Here is a 24,828-nt window from a genome sequence, read left to right as displayed (position 1 = left end):
TGATTAGTCCACACTGTTAGCCCTTCTTAGGGAAAAGTCAATTCAGAAAACTATGAAGGCACACATGATCTTCATAACAGAATACAGCTGATATATAACAAGCCAAGTAACACCAAAAACTCCTTGGGATTTGGCTTCCTCTGGAGGAATTCCCTGATCCCTCCAGGTAGTGACTTTCCCATAACCAGCTGAGTTCTTATGATATATTCCTGCAGCCTGCAGCAGCTAAGACCTCCAGCAGACCTAGGCTTGGCTACAGACATGGCAGGGAATCCAGAATGCAGCAGGGAAGCAATCCATTTCTTTCCTTCTGGACACCAGAGCCACTGACTTAGTCCTGGGAGTTTTGGGATGTCACCTCTCCTTTATTGTCGGATGCAGAGGACAGCCTTACCACCTCACCAGATTTAATTGCACCTTTAGAGTTACTGCCTGTGTTTCTCACATGCATACAGACAGGGCCCTGATCTTTCCCTTGTCCCTAATTCCAAAAAATAATAATAATAATAATAATAAATTCTCACGCACCACAAGCTTTTCTCTTCCCAGTTCCCTGTTCTAACTCACTGTTCAGCCAATGATACAGGACTACCACAGAACCAGAGTCCAGAGATCATCAAGTAAAAAACTGTAACAGCTAAAATGTATTTACACCCCCAGACCCAAAAGCATCTGGGCGCTACAAAAAAGACTTTAATGTAAACATCTATTACTGTGAGATGCTTTTAACAATTGATCTCCTGTCTCCTGGATGCCAAACTAGTAAAGGAAACAGGTGTTTTAAAATAATCTGTCTCTTATAAAGCTTAACATGTTTCAAAATCCATCTGGACAGGCCGGATCTACCAACATAAAATAATAATGATTCTTTTCTCTCTAAGCTTTTTTCTGTGTCACCAGCATCTTGTCAAACAGAAAGTTCCCAGCCACAGCCAAGAGGGATACATGTCTAAAGAGCAAACGGATGACAGACAGCATCCCACAAAGCCTGTCTACCTCGGAAGACTCCTCATCTCCATTCCCCCCCAGAGCCAACCGACATCCAAAAGTCAGCTGGAAGCAGTTTTTGAGAGGAATGACGCCCCTATTCCCATCTGTCTGCTTTTCTTATAATAAGCGAAAGTCTGGGATGTAAGGATTCTGTCCCTAATTACGTCACCAGCCTGCGATGGCATTCCAGCCTAAAAAGCGAGCAGGCCCTCTGTGTATCCTTTCCCCTCTTCTCTTTCTGCTCTCTCCTTCCGTCTGTCCTCTCTCTCTCTCTCTCTCTCTCTCTCTCTCTCTCTCTCTCTCCCCTTCTCTTGCTCCCCCCTCTCCCAATAAAGCTCTAAAAAGGTAACCATGACTTGTGATTCTTCCGATCAGCACTCTCCTCCGCCCGCATGGCCGCCACTCACGGTGGCCAGCCATGAGCAGTGTCTTTTAACCAACACCATAGCCTCATACACTCCTATGAATCACTTTAATAGGTTTCTTATCCTAGCAGGTCTTGCTCTTGTTCTAGTGTGGGGGTGCCCAAAAGAGACTGATGACACAACTATATGACAGGCTTAGAGACCCAGACACAGATTCTGCACCAGGCTTACTGGCAGGTAATACCCATATCCAGAAAAGCCATGAGCTGACCCCACCCAGGGAGGGGCTGCATTGGAGAAGAAATAACTGATATTCCAAACATTCCTTATACCTCTAGACAAATGTCAGCCAATCAGCATCCTGAACCCTGGAAACCCCCTGATCCTAACCTCTGCCATGATAAAAACCCCACCCTGCCTGGGCTCGGGCTCTCTGTCCTCACCACTGCATCAGACAGAAAGTCCAAGCTCGCTGAACTTGAAAATAAAGGCTCTTTGCTTTTACATATGGGGTTCAGTCTCTGTGGTGGTCTTTTGGGGGTCCCGGTGATGTGGGCATTAACACTAGCAGTAGTAACTATATTGGCTTTAAAATGTTTTGGTCTACATATGTGAGATTGTAAGACCAATAGATAAAAGAAAGGCAGTATTTATGATGAGGCTTTATAACGTTCAAGAAAATTAATTTTTGTATAAAGGAAAGAGATCTATGGCAACATTCCCACTGGGCCATGCCAGGCCCTGCTTTTGAGAGTAGCACCTGGTCCTAATTCATCTTCTGTTTTGCAGATACCCTTTGTATCTCTTGTTGTCCCATGTGAATCTTGTCTCAGAGTCTCCCAAGGATACAAAGCCTATGCAAAACTTGGTTCAGGAAACAGGGAAAACTGTGGTACCTGATGAATCGAAAAATTTGCACTTGGCACTGTATTTTTGGAAGCTTCTTTCAGGTTGCTTTGAACATATGGAAATCAACTGGCTAAAGTATAAATATGGAGAAAAGTAAAAATGCCTTGGGCAAAGGGAAAGGGCTTCAGTCCTTAGAGGCTGGATCCCCCTGCAGCCAGAAAAAGGCTAGATTCATTCTTAAGGTGCCTCTGTGTCTTCATTCAACGGACATTTGTGAATCCACTCACCTGAGCCTTGAACCAAGGTTGGATTCAAAATCATCTTTAAAGATACTTTTCATTTCCATGTTAGTGTATTATACACGTTTTACTTACTTGTCTGAACTGCCAGCTTGCAAATAAAGATAGGGAGAGTTCCTTTTATTTTATTTTATTAACATTTTTTTTCATTTATTTTAGATACCAATCACAGTTTACCCTCCCTCCTCTCCTCCAATCTCCCCCTCACACTCCCCTCTACCCCCCTCCCCATCCACTCCTCCTCTGTCTCCATTCAGAAAGAAGCAGGCTTCTTATGTGCTTGAACAAAGCATGACATATCAAGTTGAGGTAGGACTGAGCTCCTCCCCCTGCATAAAGGCTAGGCAAGGTAATCCAGCATGAGGAACAGGTTCAGGGAGATTTCTTAGTAATTATGAACACTTGCCCTTTAGCTTAGGCTTTTCCCTAGCTAGCTCTTATAACTTAATTTAACCTGCCTTCATTAATCTACGATCTGCCCCATGGCTTTTCTTTAAATGTCTCCACCATTCTGTATGCCCGACTTGGTCCTCCAGTAACTGGTGTCTCCCTGCAGCTGGATTCATCTCTTCTGCTCTATCCCATGATTCCTGCCTGTCCTCTCCGGCCTAGCTATTGGCCACTCAGCTCTATTAAACCAATCAGAAGGTGCCTTGGCAAACCAGATCTTCACAGTGTACAAAGAGATTATCCCGCACAGTATTGCTTTATCATTTTACAGTACAACTGAGTCAACATGATTCTTATTGCTGTAGTAAGATTAAAATCAGAACATATGGACCAGAAATGATCAGTAAGCCCAATATTTCTGTGTGTTTTGTGGATCTGGAAGTGAACACCAGACTGATTTCCCATGGCATTTGAAACCAAAATAGAAGCCACATTGTTGTTAAGAAATCACATTTTTATACAGTTATTAAGGATCCATATCTTACAAGAATAAGTTTCTGTTTCCTAAGCCTAATGTACCCTCCAAAACATGTGTGGTGATATTTTATCTGTGTCCCCAATAAAGTTTATCTGAGGATCAGAGGAAAAAGCCAGGCACTATATTAAGTAGAAGTCAGGCAATGGTAGCATAAGCCTTTAATCCTATCACTTCGGAGGCAGCTGTCTGGATCTTTGTGAGTTTAAGCCCACTCTGGGAACAGAGCCAGTCATGGTGAAACACGCCTTAAATTCCAACACTACTTAACCATGAAGGTCTGGAGGTCTATACAGACAGACAGGAAGTGACAGAGCTAGGCAGGAAGAGGAAGTGATGTAGCTGGGCATAGAGGAAATGAGATGGCAGAACAGAAAGGCATCTAGGTGTGGGTATACAGGAAGTAGCTCTCTTTGGAAGCTGGAGGTCTGTAAGGTGAGATTGGCTTTGGCTTGTCCTATACCTCTGATCTTTCGGAATTTACCCCAATATCTGGCACCAGGTTTTATTAATAAGATCATTTAGCAATTTGTCTTACAACATGTTTCAACTCTTCTGAACTTGTGGCCCCATGATGCCTGCCCATCGTTTGCCTTACAAAAATAACCTGTGGAATGATTGCACTTTTGCCTTATGAACATGTTTTTCTAGATACCTTGATGTTTCCCCTCCCACGTGATTTATTTTTGAACTTCAGCTGTTTTTATTTTATCCTTTCTAACGGCCAACTATCTCGACATCTGTTTTCTATTAACCATAACCCCCATCAAGGGAACTGAAAAGACTATGGGGGGTGGGGGGTGCTGCTCTCTGAAATACCGACTTTGGGAGAGAAAGCCAACGGGCCAGTTCCTGGTGCTCCTGTAACATGAAGTTTGCTTTAATCAGACATTCGTGCAATTGGTTTTTCTCAGGCCAAACAGCTGTCCACCGGATTGTGTTTCTTCCTCCCAAACTCTTCTGCAGGCAGCCAAACTAATCCAGGAAGACTAACCATCATCTAAACTAGGAGAACAGGAATTCCTTTGCTCAGACTTCTGGGAAATGTAGTCCATGCGACTGTGACATCACAGGGAGCCGACCAAGAAATCCCCTTCCGGCGTCTAGCACTCACAGGTACAGCTTCCTCAAAGTTTGGCGAGAGTCCTGCCCTACACAACGCGTCTCAGACATGGAGGTTAGTTCAGGGTGCAGCGCGGCCTGACGCACTGTGCGGGGTGCCGGGGTCCGACTTGGAGGGAGCGAACCTGGGCTGGGTGGCAGGGCGGAAGAAGCTGCCTTGGAGCTGCTGTGCTGAACTGACTGGGTCACCTGAGGTTGCAGCTCAGGGCTGGGGAGAGGGCGATAGGGACTGTGCCCTGAGTGACAGTTTCCTTAGGACACTGCGCGCAGCCCGAGGCCACCTTGGGCTTCTGGCATAGGAGAGCTGCCTGGTAGCGCGGAGTAGATGATAGTGCAAGTCCTGGATTGCAAACTAATGATGGTCAGCTGACTGCCTGCTCCTGAGGTGGAGCTGGGGAGCTCAGTGAGCAGCTTTGGTGGGGAAGCATGCTTCTCTAGCTGAGCCGTTCTCACATGGAGGACGCTGTCAGATTTCTCAGAATCTGTAGAGCAAATGGTGTTTTGGATCCTTCCTGAACTCTGTAGCCAGCCTAGTGTGACGGTCTTGAGGTCTTGATCGTGTTCATTTTCTCTGCCAGTTAAGGAATTAAGAGAGGAAAAAAACCTGAGTCCCAATAACTCGCCAGTGGGAAATTCTGGAACACAGCTGACAGCTCTACCAGAATCAGCTGCTGTAGAAAAGCCTTGACTAGGGTGAGCGAACACACATTCTGCAGACATATGGAGGGGAAGACCCAGTGCACAGAAGAATGGGGATTAGGGAAGCTCAACCCAGCTTCACCTTAATGGCTGGGTTTTCTTAAATCTTTGAAAGGTCCTTCATCCATAATTTAGGTCTGAGTATTTGTAAGAAAGTGCTGATGTCTGCTTGTCCCCAAATGGTTGTGTCAACATGTTTTCATTGAAATTATTGAGTTGTCTAATAGTAGGGTACCTAGACACAGGTAAAACACTCTCATGGCCTTGGGTTCCAGTGCCAGGCATTTTTGTCAGGTCAGCGGGGTGAGGAAGAACTCACAGACTGTGTGTATTCATGTGATTTACAGTAAACAGACCTGTGATAGGAAAGAAACTCCAGTCTACTGTATTGCACATCCCTGTCATCTCTTGTGATGATATTGTGTTTCCCAAAATATTGTGCACCCTAATAAACTTATCTGGGGTCAGAGAACAGAACAGCCACTAGATATAGAGGCCAGAAAATGTTCACACACACACCTTTAATCTTAGCATTCCAGAGGCAGAAATCCGTCTGGATCTCTGTAAGTTCATGGCCACACTGGAAACAGCCAGGCATGGTTACTCACGCTTTTAATCCCAGGAAGTGATGGCAGAAAGCAGAAAGGTATATAAGGCGTGAGGACCAGGAACTAGAGCCTGGTTAAACTTTCCGGCTTTTAGCAGCAGTTCAGCTGAGATCCTTTCGGATGAGGACTTAGAGACTTCTAGTCTGAGGAAGCAGTATCAGCTGAGGAATTGGCAAGGTGAGGTGTTCTGCTTGTCCTGCTTCTCTGATCTTCCAGCATTAACCCCAATACCTGGCTTCAGGTTTGATTTTATTAATAAGACCTGTTAAGATTCGTGCTACAGTCTCTGCATTTGTGTGTGTGTGTGTGTGTGTGTGTGTGTGTGTGTGTGTGTGTGTGTGTGTGTGTGTGTGTACCTCTGGTCATCCTCTGCTTCATAGCAAATTCAAGGATGCCTAGGATACCTAAGTCTGTGACAGAAAACATTTGACCATACTTTATAGACATGATAAATACTTTCTATTGTTAATTTCATGTTTTTTACTTGTGTTGCCCATTCCATGTGTAATGTAAACTTTTTTCACTATCATGCTTTTGTTGTAGGTATTAAATTTCTGTGATTACATACTTGTTTTCATGTATTCTGTGAGGAAAAACTCCTCTTTGCCTGTCTTAAATATTCATCACTATATGCAGTGATTGTTCATTCTTTCTGGATATTAATCTGGGTTATTTACTTAATGACCTTATGCTGATTTCTTCTGGTTTCATTGATTTCTTCCAGTTTGCTCCTTTCATATCTAATCTGAGACTCCATTATTTCTTCATTTCCATTCTGCAGTTCTTGACTGATGTGGCTGCTGTGGTTACATTCCTGGGTCTTTTTCTGCACTGGGATGCCTTCCCCTGTCCTTACTCCAGAGGTTCCACTGTGTGCAGATGCTTCTTACAGTCAGCCAGAACAAAACCCCTTCCTCACTATCCTTCACATGGGGCACTACCATATCCAACCAGTAAAGCAGACTATTCATGTTGGTTCCTGCTCTTCCACAGGTCCAGTCCAGTTCCCCTTGTTGAGCAATCCTATCTCTTTCCTCCCAGGCTTCTTTCATTGTATTCTAATGTCACCTAATGTCAATGTGAGGGAAGGAGTTCCTTGTGTTTACAACTCATGCATGAACCTTGCCGTGTAAGACATCTGGGAAACTGGGGAGGGGAGGTGTGCTGGGTGATGACATTCATTTCATGTTGGTCGAGCTATATGACTATGTCAGAGGCCTTGGAGAGACATTGCAAGGTTTGAACAGGGGTCAAAGACATGCAAAGGACTAAACCTGAGCTGCTCAGATTTTCATCACATTGTCGTTTACCGGTTATAAAAGTGTCTGCCATAGTGTCCTCCATAATCATTATCAAATGCAGCAACATATTTTGAATTGATAGGTGTGTGTGGTTGCAAGGCCAACTCTTTCAAAATCTGCATCCCATTGTTCTCTTTGCAGCATCTATATGAATTTAAATTGGATTTATGAGGATGCATGTCCCAAATCGTTATTGGATATATTACACATACTGTTGCTTGAAGAAGACTCAGAAACAATATATTGACAATTAAAATCCACAAATATAGCTAGACATCTAATGTACAGAGCAAAACATGTGATACATTATGAAACTAAAGTTATATAATTCATGTTACCAAAGCCAATACTATATTTTGTCTACCATATTTTTTTCATGGTTTAACCAACTTTCTGTGTCATAAAATTGCACAACTTGGTGGCTTGAAGCCAAAATTAGTCATTATTTCATGGCACAGTTGTGTGAGTAAAGCCCTGGGAAAAAGATCTAGGAGTTGCTTCTCCATGATGTGTGTGCTGTGTATTTAAAGGACTGTGTTATATATTCTGTAGATTGGTGATTTTGAATAGAGAGTAATTTTTTTTTTAGTTCCTGATCAGTAATCCAGTCCTCTCTTTGCCTATCATTTTGACTTCCCACCAATGATCTGCTAGTCTTCAGTTTTATCTGACTCTCTGAAAAGATATTTCTAAGGGACACCGACAGAAGATTCAGGAGTTCTTATTACATCTGCCCTGTTCATTTTGTTGTCCTAGGCTCACCTCTAGGACCAGCCACCATTCAAGTGGAGTTCTCTATCTACCTCCTAATTATAGGAAGAATGGGTAACAATTTTTAATGAATGGCAATGTGCCCCTCAGACCAGACATAATTTGCATTTTTTTCTCCATTTAAAGTGAACTTTGCCAGTATCAAAGGCCCTTGAAGTGTTTGCTGTTAATTTTATTGGGTAAAAATTTTCCTCAGGCAGTGACCACCAGCCTTTCTTTTATGTCCTAAAAATGGGAGTGGTAAAAGAGGAGGTCAGCTGAGTGCTAATGACTGGTTAGTATATGGAAAAGGGATCTATGTGCTCAGTCTGCATTCCTAGAAGTGGTTAGGTAAGAAGTTAGGGTTCTATTAGTAAGGTTATATAGAAAGAATGGTCTCACCCTAAATTGCACAAGAAATAAAGCTATCTGCCTGACCTAGGAGACAGGTGTTGTTTCGTATGGCTTTGGATGCTTGATAGGCATTTTAGATAAATACACTGGTAGTTCTTGGAAGCATGCAAAACAATCATTATTTTAGCTAAATATCACCAAGACTCCTTAAGCCATGGCTTGACCTTTGGAGAAGTCCTTTGCTTTTCCAAGTAGTAGCTTTTGTGATAGTAGCTGAGTTCCATTATGTTTTCCTATGGCTTGCAGCAGCTAGGCATATTAACTGTTGAGGAATTCCTTCTTCCTGACCATGACTTTCTCCTGTGAGATATGTGTGTATGTGTGGTGTATAGTAGCATATGGTACTAAATGCATGTTCTGTGTATGCATTTATTTTTACATTCCATCTGTCTTTAATGAATTATGTCCAACTGGTCTTATAGGAGCTCTTACCTTGTGTTTCCTAGAAGATAGGTGCAGTGTAAGATCATGTGACCACTTCAGACTTGTCTGAGGAATATTACTCACTTATGTAAGAAACATTTCTAGCTCTCTTTCATCCTGGCAAAAACCTACATTTTTTACCACTGACCCATGATGCCTGTGTTAGGGTTTCTATTGCTGTGATCAAGACCATGATGAAAGACATCTTGGAGAAGAAAGGGTTTATTTAGACTACAACTTCAGGTTACAGTCTATCACTGAGGGAAGTCAACGCAGGAACTGGAGGGAAAAAAATGGAGCAGAGGCCACAGAAGAACACTTCTTATTGACTTGTCCTGCCTGCTTTCCTATATCATACAGAAAAGCATGCCTAGGGTGGGCACCACCCATAATGGGCTGTGCTATGTCGTTTCAATCAGTAATTAGTAAAATGCCACCTAGGATTAGCTACAGGAAATCTGTTCTCAAGTGACCCTAGCTAGTGTCAAGTTGACAGGAGAACTCTCCAGCCCAATGCATCTTGGTATTTATATTATTAATGGTTTTAATTAAACTAAAATGTGATATCATTCATTGATCTTTATTTCAGGAAATGCTGTCTTTTTGGGATGTGGCCATTGATTTCTCTCCAGAAGAGAGGGAATGCCTGGAGCCTGCTCAGTGGAATTTGTACAGGGATGTGATGTTGGAGAATTACAGCAACCTTGTGTTCCTTGGTGAGGATCATATATTGTAAATTCTTATTTTACCATCAACATGTAGCTTCCTCAATTTGTATGGTATCTCATGGGAGCATTTTAACAGCCAGTTTCATATCCTTCATTTTCAGAAAAATTAGGGAGATTGCTGTATTAAAAATAATTTTGGGGCTGGTGAGATTGCTCAGTTGTTAAGTGCACTGAATGCTTCTCTAGAGGACCCGGATTCATTTCCCAGTACCCATATGCAGCTCACAACTGTCTGTGATCCCAAGACTTGTCGCCCTCATGCTGTGTGATATTTTTTTTGTGTGTTCTCACATATAAAGCTTGCTTTAGTCAGAGGGCAGAGCTATCCACTATCTGGCCATAGAGGTTTGGAGGACTGTAGAGAGAGGGACAGGAAGTGGTAAGGTGGGGCTGAGCAGGATCTCAGTCCTTTTGGATGGAGGAATGGAAGATGTAGCAAGTCAGTGATGGCTGCTCCCCTGCTTCTCTGATCTTTCAGGTTCTTTTCCTGATATCTGACTCTCAATTTTTTATTGATAAAGTTAACTAAATTAAAGCTTCATCCTCACACAGACATATATGCAGGCAAAACACTAATACATATGAAAAAGAAAAATAAATTGTGAAAAAAATAAGAATCATTTCACTGTTGTTCTCTTTTTGTGTTTAACTTTTCTCTGTTGGATGTATATTTCCTTCACTCTAGTGGGACTGTTAGAAATTCAGTGGCATGAGACTTGGAGTACACTTACTAAAGTGTTTTATAATTCAGTTTTAATGTTATTTCTTTAAATGAAACTCATAATCTGAATGTTGTAAATTTCTTTGTGTAGTGTAGTGATCCTATCAGAAAACATTCAAGGAACTGATTGTCTTCAATCATTTATTACATTTCTTTCCTTATAAGCCATGTACTGGAAGTGACTTGTCAATTCCAAGTAAGAAAACACATAAGCAATCTTCTCCCCTTTTCCTACAAACAGGTCTTGCTATGTCTAAGCCATACCTAGTGACATTTTTGGAGCAAAGACAAGAGCCTTCATATGTGAAGAGACAAGCAGCAGCCAATGTGCATCCAGGTGTGTAGGCATGAGGGGTTTGGGAGCAGAATTGAGGTCCAAATATTTAACAGAAAGGCAGGCTTTCCCATGTGTCTTGAAACATGATACTATGGTAATCATTCTTTGGGTCTCTCCTTCATGTCTTTCTTATCAAAGCACATCATTCATTTGTTTATGATGGTTGAGGCTCTTAAGCTTTGTATTTCCCCAACAGAGAGCTGTGTTTGTATTTACAGTGTCTTTCAGGGTTTTTGTTGTTGTTGAGTCTGTATTATAGTGTAAGACTCAGGCAACAAGAATTGAGTGCTGGTGACACTGAGAGTGATTTTTTTTTTTTTTTTTTTTTGTAGCAGAGGTGAGAGTAGACTCATGCCAAAAAGATCTCTACACCAAAGTGAGCATGATAGGATTTATTAAGCCAAACCCACAATTCCATCACTGAGAGGCAGGCAGAGACAGAAACAGCAACACTTTCAGTTCTACTGATTAGAGGGGAGCAGTTAGATAAAACTCATACAAACCAGAGACACTTTGGACAGTTCATTCGGCACTTGTTCTTACTTATTGTAGAAGGGGTTGTATGGGGCCATTATGTGCACTGATTTACCGAGGATGTTTGGTATTTTCAACCCATTTACCACCAGTTCGTTCAGCAGGGCCTGACCATCAGACCTAGGAAGAGTAGGACAGGATGAGCTACAAGGCCTTAAACTGTTGACTCAAGCATGCCCATCAAACTAGTTTGTATACAGTGATTTTGTGCTTTACTTTTATGGCAATTAGTAGATTTAGATTTCAGTGTGTTGTAAGACTCCTTGGTTTTTGGGTTTGTTTTCTATTCTTTTTTCAGATAAACATATTTATCATATATTAGGTCTAACTGTTATTTGGATATATTCTAGGTCACAACTTGTTAGAGAAATTAGAAACATTTACATATAACCCTGGTAATCCCAGATACATAAGAGCTAGTAAAATGTTTTGTTTCACATCCAGTCAGGGTAGCTACTGTGGCTAGCCCTACAGGAAGCATTAATGCGAACATTACCATGAGTCCAATGAGCTCTTGGGGTCTCTTCTTCTCAAGGTCTCTTGCTGATTCTCAAACTTCCTCTAAGTGTATATTTTCATTGGCTTCCAGATTTGTAATAGGATCAGGACTGTGGAGTGTAGGCGATATTTTTTAATGGACCATGATCAGCTGTGTCCCTCTAGCCACTCTCAAATAACCACTCAGACACTTATCATTATAAATTAATTATATTTATAATTATATAATAATTATATATTATATAAGCCTGATGGCTCAGGCTTATTACTAACTAGCTCTTATATTTTTTATTAACCCATATTTTGTATTTACACTCTGCCATGTGACGGTACTTTTATTCTCCATATGGCATGTTTATCTCCTTCTCCTCTGCCCTTACTCTTCCCAGCAATCTCTCTGCCCCCAAAATTCTTACTAGCCATGGGTCAATCAGCTTTTTATTAACAATAAAAACAACACATTCTCACAGTGTGCAGAGATTATTCCACATTATTTCCTCCTTTTTGTCTAATTGAAAAGGAATGTTTTAATTTCACAAAGTAAAACTAAGTATAACAAAAATGTTTATGTGAAGCAGGATATTCTGAAAGGCTGTCCTTCCATTTCTTGGGAAAGAGGCAGTTCTTTTTGTGTGTGTGTGCCCTGCTTGTCCATTTTGGACAGCATACAGTCAGCAATTGAGGCAAGGGCACTTTCTTTCCCAGTGTCTTAACTTTTCCCACAAGGAAAGGAAACTCCATATAGAGTTTTCCCAATGCCCACCATCTTCTCTGAAGTAGATTGGTGATGCCAAGACCACAAATGTCTCATTGTTATTAAAAAAAAAAGGAATCTATGTTATTAAAACATCTTAAATGCCACATTCTGTAGATGTATGAAATGTTTGAAGATGACCTGTCTATTTAAAATATATCTCTCTTTGACCTTGAAAACATACCTAACTTTAATACAAGTTTGATTATAATTCGTGACTAATTAATAACCTTGCATTTTTCATTATCCTAAATAGTTTATAATAATAACATTCAAGGACTAATAATTTGCATTATATTGTTAAATGAGTTGCAAAAGTACAATGCCTTGAACAAGAGTAGAATTGTATGTACAGTATGTTCTAATAAAAATAACCTCAGATTTATATCAATATACAAAAATTCAAACCAATGTAAAGTTTTTATAACTAGTAGTTGTTCTTTTTTGTTAAAAAGCAGATTTAACAATCTATCTTTTTATCCTATCATGTCTATACCCCCTCTTTCTTTTCAGAGTATATTAATTAATCTATACTTTTATGCTATCATATCCATATTTCCCTTTTTTTTCTGTTCAAAACAAGATCCTTGAATTGAATCTCCTTTGTTCAGCTCTTTTCCTAATCGTTACCAATAACAACTTGTAACCAACCACCCTAAATGATGACAAATATCCATAATCCATTGAATGACCAAAAACTACACACATCACCTCTTGGGAATATGGTTCTTAAATTTACTTCCTGCTGTCTGTGGGCAATGGAATCTTTAGGGTACCCTATTTAGGGTATCCTAAATCCTATTTTGTATCCTAAATAATTAATAGAATGTTACCTTTGAATTTTTTCAGGAGCAATTTGTAACCCCAGAAAAGGCACAATTTTCCTTCATTCCTCAAACAATCTAAAGTATCTGTGTTTGAGTCAGCCAGTAAAATGTAATTCACATAATGGAAACCTATAGATTGATGAATTTGCTTATGTATCATTTCCAATGGCTGTTATACAAAATGTTGGCACAGGGTGGGGCAATTTAACAGTCCCTATGGGAAAAGCTTTCATTGTTATCTCTTAGCAGGCTGAAAATTATTATAAATAGAAAACAGGAAGGAAAATTTTTTCTCTGTGCTTTTTTTTTAAAGGTATAGTGAAGAAACAGTCTTTTAAGTCAATAACTATAAGAGATCCTTCTTTGTGTAATAGAGAAGACAAAGAAATTCCAGGCAGTAGAGAGCCAGTTGGCTGAATCACCTTATTTATAGCTCTTATATCTGTTACCATTCCCCATTTTTCTTATTTATTTATTTATTTATTTATTTATTTATTTGTTTATTTATTTATTTATTTTTTGAGGCAGAGTTTCTCTGTAGCTTTTGGAGTTTGTCCTGGAGCTCACTCTGTAGACCAGGCTGGCCTTAAACTATACAGATTTATTTTTAATAACAGACATAAGAGAATTCCAATTCCATTTCTTGCCTGGTTGATTCTTCTAGTTGCTTCTATACCAGTTGTTCTAAGGCCTGTAATTTCTCTGATGTTAAAGGCCATTGCTCAATCCATACAGGTTTGCTGATTATCCATCTTAAAGGTAGGGCTTTTGTTGCCTTTGACAGATCAGCAGCTGTTGTGCCCTGTTCTTGAACAACCTGAATGGTCAGTGACTGTTCTTTATAATAACCTTTTATATTATTTCCAGAAATATATGATAGTTTTGGTTTGTTTTTGAGATTTGAGGGATGTTAATCTGAATATATCATTGATGTCACAAATCACATACCCATAAATTCATTACTGTGCTAGTCACATATGGCTTTTATATTCTTCTCTGTCTTTCTGGCCTTACACATTTGACCCATCTTGCACTCTGTTTTACTTGAGATAATGATCTATTCCCTAAAAACTGAACATATATCTCCTGAATAGGCTAATTTGGATGCCAAGATTCTGGTGCAATTATTATTACATCCGCACCTGTGTCTACAAGACCTTCAATGGCAATGTCATTTATTCACATTTTTAGCTTTGGCCTCTGTTCATTTATAGAAGTTTGCCAAAATATTTGCTTTACTGTTTCTCAAGAATTTTTTGTTTTATCTTCTAAAGGTGTTATATCATCCAGAGCACCAGAGCAGTTTTTTTTTTTTTTTTTTTTTTTACAATAGGCATTAAATTCTTCAATTGCTCTAGGAATGTGTTCCCCCATGGTCACAGGAAATGACTGAACCAAATTTGGTACAGGGGCCAAATAACTTTAGATGTCAAAGAGTTATTTTGTCTGTCCCTTGTTGATCTACATTCTTTAGTTGAATGCTGACCTTTGCCACACCTTGTGCATACCCCAGAAGGGAGGGGCATTCTGTTTGGATTATTCTTAGCAATGTTGTGAGCACAATCCTTTGTTAGGTGACCTTGTTTGCCACAATTGAAACACCTAATATTTTGATGTTTCTTCAAACTTCTGAAAACTACTCCTATCCAAGCATCGTCATAGTTATGAGATTCAATATTGACTATATCTCAAATCTATTCCTCTGTGGGTGCTGATCTTGCCTTTAGTGGCCTAATTACCCTTCTATATTGTGAATTAACATTTTCAAAAGGTAGAGATTCAATTATTATTAGTCTGGCTTCTGAATTTGGTATCATTCTGTTTGTTGCTGAAGTCAATGCTTGTTTAAAAAAAATCATTGAAGGTTTCTTTTGGGCCCTGTATAACTGTAGTAAATAAGTCAATTTTCTTTCCTACTTCTTCATTTCTGTCCTAAGCATTCCAGGGTGCTGTGCAAAGCCACCCTGAATGAATCACATGAGATTGACTGAGTCTAGGAGAGAAACAGAGACAGGCATTGGTCGATACACCTTTAATCCGTTTCTCAGGAGTCACAGGCCTTTAATCCCAGCACTAAGAAGGAAGCAATATAGCTGGATGGAGAAAGTTATATAAGGCTTAAAGAGACAGGAACTAAAACTTTTTTGACTGAAGCCTTTTCACTGAAGCTTTATGGCTGGAGAGCTTTTGGCTGAGGTCTCAGAGACATTCAGTCAGAGGATTTATGGAGTTGTTGAGGTGAGACATAGTAGTGGCTTGTTCTTTTGTCTCTCTGATCTTTCAGCATTTACCCCAATATCAGGCTCCAGGTTTTTTATTATGATACCATTTAAGTATTTGAACAACACTTACCAATTCTTCTCTTCCCCCCTGCCTTATAACTTCTTGTTTCCTTCTTGCAAGTGCTGGAATTAAAGGTGTGTGCCACCACTGTCTGGCTTTTATGGTTAACTAGTGGCTAGTTCTGCCTTCTGATCTCCAGGCAAGCTTTATTTGTTAGAGCACAAACAAGCTACCACCACAAAGGGCAGTTTCTTTGCCCTAAGGGCTGGCTTTTGCCATAAAGAAAACAAGCTCCATACAGAGTTTCTTCAATGCCTGTCATTTTCTTTGAAGTAAATTGGTGCTACCAGGAGCAGATATGTTTTTCTGTATTTTTAATTACACATTACATTTTTAAATGAGCTGTATCAACACAATACACGAAATGAGTAGAAATATACATACAGTATTAAAAATTAACTTCAAATTTGATTCAATAAACTAAAATGCATACAATGGTTGTCTTTTGGCTTAAAGTAGATTCAATAATCTACCCTTTTACCCCATCATTTCTATATCATATCCCCCTTTTTTCCGTTAGAAAGAGATCTTTGAATTTAATTCTTTTGTTCAGCCTTTACAAAAAAGATATGACCAATACATACTTGTAACCAATCCCCCTTAAATAATAATAAGCATCCATAACTCATATTTTGGGAATGTGGATGTTGTTTTGTAGACTACTTCCTTTTGTATATGAGCACTGCTATTTTGGGGGAAACCTTGAGAACACCAGGATAATTGTTGGGTCTTGTCTGGAGTAGTCTGTCACATTTAAACTAGAATGTATTTTGCATACCAGTTGGGTGGGAGGCATAGGTATAAGGATCCCCTCGGTATCCTCAACTATCAGAAGTAGATAGATCTCTTAAGTTTTAGGCCAGCCTAGTCTAGATAGTTCCAGGACAGGAAGGTCTACACAGAGAAACCTTATCTTGAAAAAGCAAAAATAAACAAACAAGGAAATCAGTAATGTTGTCATCTATTCACTGACAAATATCTTGTCTCCGGTAAAATTTGTGTAATGTACAGGTGAGCCTGAAGTTTTTTTAAATCACGACTTGATATGTTTCAGGTTTCTATTTTTTTGTCAACGAAATAAAACATAAAATACTGTCCTGAATTTATGAGTTATAAATGCAATATTTTCGTGAACCATTTACTTCTTGTGCAGCATATCTTTTATTCCTTCTAAAATAAAACTCTATGGGGAGAAAAATTTTGTATTTAGATGATACAAATTCACACAGTCACAATTAACTTTCTCCTTTCCTGGCTTGGTTCATTTATAATTTCATGGGTTTCCATTCCAGCCATAGAACATCTCTACTGTTTAGTGGTTTTATTTCTGTTACTAAAATTCCCTTATACCTTGCTTAGCTATTAAACTTTGAATAATATGCCAGTATATCTATGTTGTATTTGGTTGTGCCCTTATTCTAGTAGAAGTATAGATTATTTCTACCTCCAATATTTTGTCATTTATGCTTAGTGACTATAGGTTTTGAAATGTACTGTAGTTTCTCACTGATGTTTCAATATATATAAGTAAATGGTTCCTTTAAAAAGACAAACATTAAATATGAAGAATATTTCCTAGCCTCTGATGATATCTCAACTTTTGCTCAATAGGAATAACCACCAATGATTATAACATTTACAAGACCATTGATTGTAACTCACTGTATATTCAACGCCAGAGAATTCATAAAAGGGAGAAACTCTACAAGTGTGAAGAATGTGGTAAAGGCCTTAGTTCTCATAAAACACTTTCCATACACAAGAGACTTCATACTGGAGAAAAATCCTACATGTGTATAGAATGTCATAAGACCTTTAATACTCGTGAATCACTTTTTATACATCAGAAAAATCATACTGATGAAAAATCCTACAAGTGTGAGGAATGTGGCAAATTATTTTACTATCCTTCAATGCTGAAGCAACATCAAAGAATTCATTCTGGAGAAAAACCCTACAAGTGTGAAGAATGTGGCAAATCCTTTTATACTCCTTCAGTGCTGAAGCAACATCAAAGAATTCATACTGGAGAGAAACCATACAAGTGTATAGAATGTGGCAAAGCTTTTTATGAATCATCAATCCTTCAGGTACATAAGCGAATTCATACTGCAGAGAAACCCTACCAGTGTGAAAAATGTGGCAAGTGTTTTTGTTCATCTTCATACCTTAGACAACATCAAATAATCCATTTTGAACAAAAACCCTACAAGTGTGAAGAGTGTGGCAAGTGTTTTTGTTCATCTTCATCCCTTAGACGACATCAAACAATCCATTCTGAAGATAGTGCGTTCAAGTGTGAAGAGTGTGGCAAAAGGTTTTCCTACTTTTCACACCTTCAAGCACATCAGAGAGTCCATACTGGAGAGAAACCATACAAGTGTGAGGAGTGTGGTAAATGTTTTTCCTCATGTTCATCTCTTAGAAAACATCAACCAATCCATTCTGAAGGGAATCACTACAAGTGTGAGGCATGTGGTAAGTGTTTTTCCTTATCATCATCCCTTAGACGACATCAAACAATTCACTGGGAAGACAATCCCTACAAGTGTGAAGAGTGTGGCAGACGTTTTTGCTCATCTTCATCCCTTAGAGGACATCAAACAATCCATTCTGAAGACAATCCTTATATGTGTATACACTGTGGTAAACGGTTTTCCTGTTCTAGGCGTCTTCAGGAACATCAAACAGTTCATACTGGAGAGAAACTGTACAAGTGTGAAGTATGTCACAAAGCCTTTTGTTATCGATCAGGCCTTAGGAGACACAAGAGAGTTCATACTGGAGACAAACCCTAAAAGTGTGAAGAGTGTGATGATGTTTTTCCTTATTTTTAACTTTTAGATGACATTAAAAAAAATTCATTCTGAAGACAATCCCTAAAAGTATGGGGAATGTGCCAAAGACTTTGCTAATTTTTATATCCTTACTCAATACATGATATAGTTCATACAGGAGAGAAATCCTTCAAATGTTTTAAGTTTACTTCTTCAATCCTTAAAACACATCAAATAATTCATTCTGACTACAAATTCTATGAATGTGTGAAGTGTGGTAAAATCTTTGCTGATAATTCAGGTTTTATCCACCTCTAATGAATCCATAGTGGAGAATATTAAGTTAATTATGTTGGAATGTCCACATGAACACCTAACTTCCAAGAGCACAAATGCTAAGAATTATGCGAGCCACAGGAATATGAAATAGAAGTCCAGCTGTATATAATAAGCTATACCTTGACGAGGCCAAGGGTCAAGTGGGAAAGCCAATCAGCAAGGTCTATTGGTGTTTTGTGGCTTAATATTCAGTTGTGTCTTGCTATGAATTCTTTGTGCTCATAATTCTCCTAAAGTGTTTGTGTGTGTATGTGTGTGTGAGTCTCCTTTTCAAAGCACCTGAATAGTCACATAGCAGAACCTTCTGCCTCTGAGCTCCAGGCCCCCTCTTTATCATTTGTTTTGGGTATCTGCCATTTGCAAATACCCTCCTTTAGCTACTTCCTAAGATAAAGTCAACCCCAAACAAAGTCTTAAAAGATGAACAAGCAACAGACAGCTACCAGGTCATCTGTTAGATGCCTGAGAACCCCCCAACTTAGATAAAATGTCCTTTTGGAGACTACATGTCTCATAGGCCAAATGCCTACCAACTAGATGAACAAGCTTTGTTTCTTGTGCAAATCAAGGCCTCCCCTCTCTCTCTCACTGCGCTAGAGAATCTCTTAGATCAAAGGGAGTTTCCCCTCAGCAGGTGTTTCAAGCTGTGATGCAGATTGAGTAGCTATCAGTACTCTTCTCCCCCTCTCCCCCACCCCCACCCACCCCCACCCCATCAGGAAACTGGTGGCAGAGGAAAAAGGTGACAGTTTTAACTTTTAGTGACCTACAGACTTTGCCTACCCTATTACCTGTAAGTCTATAGTTGATAGATTCATAATGCCTTGGCCTTACCACAATAAGGATATATTTATAGCACATAAATTCCTTTTCTGATTTATCCCAACTGCTAACTGACTCCACTCTTAATCTCTCCCCTTTTGGGTTGCAAATAAAATTGCCAGGAAGCCTCTAGTGGAGACCCCTACAATCTTATGCTGTATACAAAATATAAGGTGTTACTGTCTTGGATCGGATATAGACCAGTCCCGGGAGAAGGAAAGGAAGGAAGGAAGGAAGGAAGGAAGGAAGGAAGGAAGGAAGGACTGAAGGATGGAGGATTGAGGGATTGAAGATGGGAGAGAGCTAGGATTTGAGAGAACTAGGAATGGAGGGAACAGAGTTGAGGGAATGAAGAATTGAGGGAACTAGGAAGTGAAGATTGAAGGATTGAGGAATTGAGGAACTGAAGATTAGATGGAATTAAGAATTGAAGGAACAAGAAGGGAACTAAGGAAATAGAGATCTGAGAGAGTTGAACTGGTGACTGAATGATGGTAACTGAGGAATAAATGAATTGAACTAAAGAGCTCTGAGCAACTGGATTTATTCCCACGCTATTGGTAGTTTCTTTCCTGGGCCCCTGGATTTGTATAAATTTAAGGCTGGACCTTGAATATTATAGAAAAAAGAATGTCATCAGAGAAGAGTAGAGACTTCTTTTTGTTGTAACCCCCAACAGTTTGATCAAGCAATATGTTTTAAACCGCCTTGACTAATGAGTCCCTTTCTTCTGTAACTATAAGTATTACATGAAACCTTTACATGTCCTAACTTTGTCCACAGGGTACCTGGAATCTGAGATCTGGGCTGTGGCATAGTTACTGTTGTTTTTCCCAGTGGAGTCATCTAAGCTCCTGTAATATCTCCCCTTGGTGTGTAAGAATCTCTGTCTCTCTAGCAGTATCTGGCTCCTGAATCCTTATTGGTAAAATAAAAGGAGAGAGAGTTAGTTAAAACTACAAGAAGGCTCTTCCGGTCTTAGGCCTCAGCAGCAAGGCAGCAGCTGCAGAGACGCAGTCATCAGCTGAGGCAGAGATGGCATCAGGTGCAGCTGCTGTGCCTCAGATAAAAAACAACAGTTCCCATAGAGCAATAATAACAGGAAAGTTATGAGAGGAACCAATTATTTTCTGATTGGATTTAAATCTTATCCACAAACAGTAATTGGTGTGATGTTAATTTGGTGATATACTTTTGCTTGGCTAGGTGATAAGTCCTAGGGAGAATTTAATGCTGTTATTCTAATAAGTGGATACTAACTAAATGAACCCAAGTTATCTTTACATGTACAGAGTCAAGCACCTTTCAACACCCACCAGACAATATTATATGGTGTGATAGATGAAGTATGGGAGCCCAAAACTGTCTCAGTTTCCCAGTTTTAATCTGAAGTCTATTCTTAGTCAATAGAGTTCAATCTTGCTTGCTCGAGGGTTGTGAGAATGTCCTGATTAGCCCATAAGAAGGCACACACTATCTAGCTAGATGCAGACTGCTGATGCCAGCCGGAGGTACATGGAGATAGAAAATGAGACTACTTGCTCCTTGACATAAGGCAGGACAGATAGTGGTTGAATGCCTGTGCTGTGCATTGTTCTACCTCTGTCCTTCAAGACTGTATATAAGCTGGCTGTGAAATAAACAAGGGACTGTCGGGCATTGACTTGCAATCTTCTCGACTCTTTTCTGTCTTCTTCATTGTCTCTACAGTTTGCATGCCCTCACCCAGATACCCAGCTAATTGTCGGCAGGATCCAAAAATGAAGAATAAAAGTAGATGCAAATTGGTCAAAGTTTAGAGAATATTAGCCTGTGGAGGGCCCTAATCTAAAAGTGACACCTGTGTCACACATTGGCTTCACATACATCTAAAGCCAAAAGTCATTGATTCCTAAGGGAAAAGCAGCAGAAAGAATGTCAAAGCCAGATATGGTAGATGTCTGCAGTGAGACAGTAGAAATGAGAAACATTTCTAGAACCCTGAAACATTGATAGGAATGTCAGTACCATTTCATGCATGAACACACTGTGTCTGTTATTACATGGATAACACTTCCACAGGCTAAACCCCACCATACAATAAGCATGGTTGCCTAAGGGCCTCAATTTGTCTCTCATCTTGTGGAGAAGATTCTGGCAATTGATGGCTCCTGAGGGAGACAGTCAATCTGAGAGGCTTCCAGGTTCCAGTCAGTTGTCCTACACCCCTACACATGGAGGGAGCACTAAGTGGAATGAAGAAATAATGAAGAAAAAGCCCAGGAAGGTGGGAGAATAATGTGTTTCTAAGGGTAAGAAGCAATAGGTGAAGGAATGTGGAGACCTGAATAAAACATTCAATATACATGTATTAAATTCTCCCAAACTAATATCATTTTAAACCTTGTTGGTTTTGGATATGTCCAAACTGACCTGTTTTAACAATGATTACAGCAAAAGAATCTGGCTGTCATAAAGTTTACAGAGGGTCAGCATCCTCCTGGGAAGGCGTCATGAGGGATGAAGTGAGTGGACTCCCAGAAAGGCTCAGATGTGAGGACTAAGGAGCCCTGTATTAGTGTAACCTCAGGAGGAGACAGGGATGGCTTTGCAGTGATAAGATTCAGCCAGACTCACCTTTTTTTTTTTTTCCAAAAGAGAGTTTTTCATTATGAAAAAGCAATGTGATCTAGAAACTGCCACACTGGTATCTTTCTAATAAAATGACATAGTAGATTTCCTAAATAATTTACAAAGAGCAGAAACTGGTCTTGAACAGTGTTCCCCTTCCTGCACACCCCAGTTCCCCACACTGAGATGATAAGTAGGCCCAAGAGCTCAGGCTTGCAGTCTACAAATATCTCCTCTTTCTATGGGACCCTGTGGGATCAGGGGTAAAAGTGGTCCCCAAGAATCTCTGCACTGGGAATAAAGAGGGTGGTTTCATGGGATGACTCCTGCAGGGCCTTGGTCCTACTTACAAGGTTCAGAAATGTCTAGCATCTTATGCTACATTCCTAATATGTGTGGGCCTCTGTGAGGCTGAAGAACAGGGTGCTGTATGAGTCCTCCTGGAGAGCATGGGCAGTTCCCATTACCTCTTCAAGGTCTTCCTAAATCACTCTTGGGCTGTGGCCAGTGGTTATCAGTGGGCCCAGATATGGCTGAAATAGAAGGCTTCTGGATCCCCTGTTAGTCAAGTCCTTATTAGCAGTGGCCTGGGGATGCTGATGAGCCCAGTGCCTCCTCTGGAAGTTCATGGGGTGGGTGGCATGGACATCCTGATGGCTTGGTGGCTGGACAGGGCCTGTTTTCTGTAGGATGCCTGCTGTCCTCATTCACGAATAAGGGAGACAGTCATGTCACCACTCTCTTCGGCCTTGATGGCTTTGTCTAGTTTTTGTGACAGCTTCTGGAGATGCTGGATTCCAGCCCCCATAGGCTCTAGGTCACGGTCAGACTCACTGGGAGAGCAGAAAGGTTCTGTGGAGAAACAGGGGCTCCAGAGGGCAGCCTCCCTCCTTAGCCACTGACATCATTGGGCACGTAGACCCATCTGGTCAGAGAGGCGTGGATGTCCCCTGACTCTGGCATCCTGTTTGGCCCTGTATAGCCAAGTGTTCTTCTGGCTCAGACTGGGTGGTGAGGACCCTCTGTCCTGGACTCGTTTTTTCCTCACTTTCACCTGTGTTCCCATCAGCCACCTGGTGCCACTTTGGCAGGACTCCTGGATTCTCTGGGACATAGCACCCAAGGTGCTTTTGGCTGAGCGAGCTGAAGCCTGAAGATGCTGCTGCTCTGGCTCTGGGGTTTCCAGGCATTTGCAGGAGGGGCCAGTCCCGAGGTTGAGGCTGACGGCTCTCAGTGGCAGCCTCCTTTGGAACTGTCTGCACAGGGAGCCCAGGGGACCTGTCACCAGATGGCCCTCAGCAGACCGGGTCACCACCTTCTCTAGATGTTCCTCCTTTAGGAGTGATCATCTGCGCATGGCGGCAGTCATGCCCTGCCACTGAGATGCCATGTGCTTGGTCTAGTCTCCTCTGCAGCTAGATCCTCCCTGCCTGATACCTGAGACCTGAAGATTGACACGCACTCTTCTCCCACCACAGCAGATTTCCAGACTCACCTTTTAACTTCCACTTGACTTTGCCATGAGAACAACAGAGGAATGATGAACAGTGGCCTCCCCTGCTGTCGATATGTGCTATGAGGCTGGACACTGTTAAAAGATGGAAGCAGAACATGACAGCACTGCTGTGGATATCGCTCTGTATAAATAAAATGCTGATTGGCCAGTAGCCAGGCAAGAAGTATAGGCAGGACAAGCAGAGAAGAGAATTCTGGGAACAGGAAGGCTGAGGCAGAGAGACACTGCCAGCTGCCGCCACGACAAGTAAGATGTAAGGTATCGGTAAGCCACGAGCCATGTGGCAACTTATAGATTAATAGATACGGGTTAATGTATGATATAAGAACTAGATAACAAGAAGCCTGCCATGGCCATACAGTTTGTAAGCAATATATGTAGTAGGTAGCCATTCCAGCTTTAATTTGGAAGTTCTAACCCCCATTGAGGCTTTGGCAACTGTCATGCCTACAAGGCAGGGCCAAGGGAGGACCCTGAAGACCCGAGATTGGGATGGGCCAGCTCACGCTCTGTTACTGGACCCTTGACGGTGGAGGTTGACCAAGCAGAGCTCCAGAGAACACCTCTGGACTGCAATATACCTTCCCCAGACCCTGTGACCTACCTATCCCTTCATTTGTATGTTACCCACTAAATAAATCTTCCTTTTAACTATGTGGAGTGGCCTTAATAATTTCACCAATATCTGGCGCTCACGTGGGGCAAATTCCAAAGGCCTGGGGGTCTCCCACCCTCAGCCTCCTCCCCAGCTGGCGGGTACCTAAACCCGCCTGCAAAGTTCCATATAACCAGAGAACGCCTACATGGTTCCATTCCCGAAAAAGGGAGCAGCTAGTCTGGTCTCAGTTCCCTAGCTTAGCCCCGAGACCAGCGAAAAAAGAAAAACCGCTGTGAGTGAGGCATTCCCTTGCTCCCTGAGTGCCAGCTCCGGCTCCCGCCATCTCACCTCCTGCCTTCAGCTGCGTTCAGTCCAGGTCGCCCGCAGGTCCTGCTTTGGAGCTGTACCAACGCCACCTGCTGGCTGAAAAGTGCTACTACACCCCCCAAAACCGCGAAAGGTAAACAAGGCAAACAAGAGTATTGTTTCAAGTAAAAGTACTTGATAATTTTACACCTTAAAATTGACTAACAAATTTTGAGTAATTCTTGTAATATGGCTGACAACATTACCTCACAAGAATTTGAAAACCTTTTTGCCTGTATGATGAATGACATCTTCCTGGAAATATACAACCTTCCTAAGGCATATCTGGCTTGTACCATTTTGGCATTCATCA

At 40.9% G+C, this 24,828-nt stretch overlaps 1 protein-coding gene and 1 pseudogene across 1 annotated transcript; one reads left to right on the top strand and one right to left on the bottom strand.

Moving 5' to 3' along the window:
- The first annotated feature begins 3,893 nt into the window (after window positions 1–3,893).
- On the top strand, window positions 3,894–21,088 carry LOC128113349 (zinc finger protein 58-like). Its single transcript, XM_052742952.1, has 4 exons — window positions 3,894–4,605; window positions 9,335–9,461; window positions 10,436–10,531; window positions 17,099–21,088. Exons 1-4 carry the CDS (start codon window positions 4,600–4,602, stop codon window positions 18,283–18,285), a joined length of 1,416 nt encoding a protein of 471 aa, XP_052598912.1. The 5' UTR covers window positions 3,894–4,599; the 3' UTR covers window positions 18,286–21,088.
- A 1,650-nt stretch (window positions 21,089–22,738) lies between these two features.
- LOC128113351 (protein PIMREG-like) lies at window positions 22,739–23,425 on the bottom strand (annotated as a pseudogene).
- Between the last annotated feature and the right edge of the window lie 1,403 nt (window positions 23,426–24,828).

This window comes from Peromyscus californicus, unplaced genomic scaffold (assembly GCF_007827085.1).
Source record: "Peromyscus californicus insignis strain IS unplaced genomic scaffold, ASM782708v3 Scaffold_18__1_contigs__length_77618521, whole genome shotgun sequence".
In the NCBI taxonomy this organism is placed as follows: Eukaryota; Metazoa; Chordata; class Mammalia; order Rodentia; family Cricetidae; genus Peromyscus; species Peromyscus californicus.
The sequence above is the reverse complement of the archived record's forward strand: the minus strand, read 5'-3'. Positions and strand labels throughout refer to the sequence as shown.

Excerpts from the sequence above, each read along its gene's own strand:
- LOC128113349 (XM_052742952.1), top strand. Across the intron at positions 9,462-10,435 it reads CAGCAACCTTGTGTTCCTTG|GTCTTGCTATGTCTAAGCCA; the intron begins GTGAGGATCATA and ends TCCTACAAACAG. Across the intron at positions 10,532-17,098 it reads AGCAGCCAATGTGCATCCAG|GAATAACCACCAATGATTAT; the intron begins GTGTGTAGGCAT and ends TTTGCTCAATAG.